This window comes from Nematolebias whitei, chromosome 2 (assembly GCF_014905685.2).
Source record: "Nematolebias whitei isolate Nwh7 chromosome 2, NemWhi1, whole genome shotgun sequence".
Taxonomy (NCBI): domain Eukaryota; kingdom Metazoa; phylum Chordata; class Actinopteri; order Cyprinodontiformes; family Rivulidae; genus Nematolebias; species Nematolebias whitei.
The window spans coordinates 2,750,521-2,752,546 of record NC_056499.1 but is presented as its reverse complement, the minus strand read 5'-3'; the positions used below and the strand labels follow the sequence as shown (position 1 = coordinate 2,752,546).

General features: G+C 45.0%; 1 protein-coding gene across 1 annotated transcript in view; it reads left to right on the top strand.

Moving 5' to 3' along the window:
- The first annotated feature begins 399 nt into the window (after positions 1–399).
- alx4a (ALX homeobox 4a) overlaps positions 400–2,026 on the top strand; it is a 21,685-nt gene continuing 20,058 nt past the window's right edge. The window contains exon 1 of the mRNA XM_037695487.1: positions 400–746. Coding sequence (XP_037551415.1) covers positions 400–746 — 347 coding nt within the window. The remainder of the gene's footprint in view (positions 747–2,026) is intronic.

Genomic DNA, 2,026 nt, shown 5'->3' with positions numbered 1-2,026 from the left:
GTTTTGTCATTTTCATCTCGTTTTTTTCCTTTCACCCCTCCAGCACATAAGCAGCTTGTTCATGTCATCAGCGTAATCACTTGGGAGAGGTCGCGAGGCCGGGAGGGTCTGGGTCCAGTTCCTCTGAGGGGTTCGACTGGTTTGGTCTCCTCAGACCTGAGTGAGGATTTTAGTTTTTTTTTTTTTTTTTTTGGAGTGTTTGGTCAACGACAGTGGTTCCTGGAAAAGATCTAACTCGTTTTCTAACCAAAGCCAGCTGCGGTCTGCATGTGTGTTTTCATCTGGATGAGGTAAAGGAGGAAGGGGTTTCTGCGCTTCCTTTTCCAAAGGAGGCTCTGGTGGGGAGGGAGGGGGGAGGGAGGGAGGCAAAAGTTCTCCTCCACTCTTTTTTTTAAAGGCATGAACGCAGAGACCTGCGTTGCACACAACGACGTGACATCCATGGATTCGTATTTTAGCCCAGGTCGGGATCATCAGACGCACTTGCGGACATTTCCAGGCACCGACGCCAAATTCAGCCCCTTCCTGAGCACCAAAGGTCAGGCTTACGGAGAGAGGTCCCGGAGCCCCTTCCAGCAGGAGTGCCAGTCATTGGATGCAGCTGCGGGGCAAGGCTCTTTCAGCAAATACCACCTCTTTACGCACAGGTCTGCGCGCAAAACGCCCCCGGAGGAGGACAAACTGCAGCAGGACGGAGGACACGACGGAGCGCACATCCCGTGCTATGGTGAGTGGGTACAAAAAGAGTTTTAATAAAATTAAAAAAGGAGCTCGCTGCGAGCAGAGCAGCAACTTTAGATCAGCTCTCTCTGGAAGGTGCGAGCGCACATGGCGCAAACGCCAAAATCTGCTGCGTCGTCTTTGCGGATTCTTTCTGGAGTGACAAGCAGCAGTTTTAAAGATGAAATGTCTTCCTGGCGTGCCTGCGCGTCCCTCCTGGGTGCGGGAGGAAAGCAGGAGCCGCAGAGCAGGACGAGGAGGCGCAAACACAGAGGCCTCTTGCTGCGGCTGTGCGCGCGGCGGTCTGGAGATGAACAATCATTCCGACTGTCAAAACGTCTGTTTGTGCATCAGAATTAAATTAGGACGCATTTAATGCGATAATCTTCACTGGATTCTTTAATCCTGGAGCTGATTGGGACAATTGGGTTAACAGGTTTTCAGATTACTGACCAGTTTGATTGATTTGCGCTGGGACTGAAGGATGCGGACTGACCATTAAACCCTCCTTAGGTCGAGTTGAAACCACTTTCATCTGCCTTTTCGTTGCTTTCCCACATAAATGTGCCCGAGTTACTCAAATGCGTCATCCCGAAAAATGCCCGAAGGATAAACGGACAACTATTCACAAAGATGCAGAGAAAACGTTCAAATAAAACCCGTTGGTCGATTCATCGTTCAGAATAACGCGTCAAAAATCAGAAAAGAAAGAAAGAAAAGAAAACTAAATCTGGATTAGTAAAGGTAAATTTATATTTTACTGTTTTAAACCAGAATGTGAAATCAGCTGCGAGCAAGATAATCATCATTTTGAATTAAAGTTTAAAAAACAAAAAAAAATTAAACTGTACGAGCCGAAAAATACCACCTGAAATTAGGACCTTAAATACAAAAATGAATGTTTTGTTTTTGTCACAACAATCTTCCTATAATCACAAAAATCATCTTTCAGTACAAATCAGAGTTTTCAGCTCGTGTCAGTCACGTTCCCATAAATCTGAAGAGGTTTAATGATGTTTGGACAGTTCCCGGAGATCTGCCCTCTCTCTCCTCTTTATGGCTCCATCTTGTCAGGAGGAGAGGATATGAATCTTTTTCAAAAGCTCATGTGGGCTTTATTTATTTATTTAAATGGCTTTTAAAGTTTTTATTAACCCCCTGACACAGACCCTGCAAAACTTTACACAGAGCTGTGAACAAGCAGCTGTAAACACCTCAGGCACACTGAAAATGAGATGGGTGGAAAGTACATCTATCTACTTGTTCATTATATATACATACATATATATATATACATATATATGTA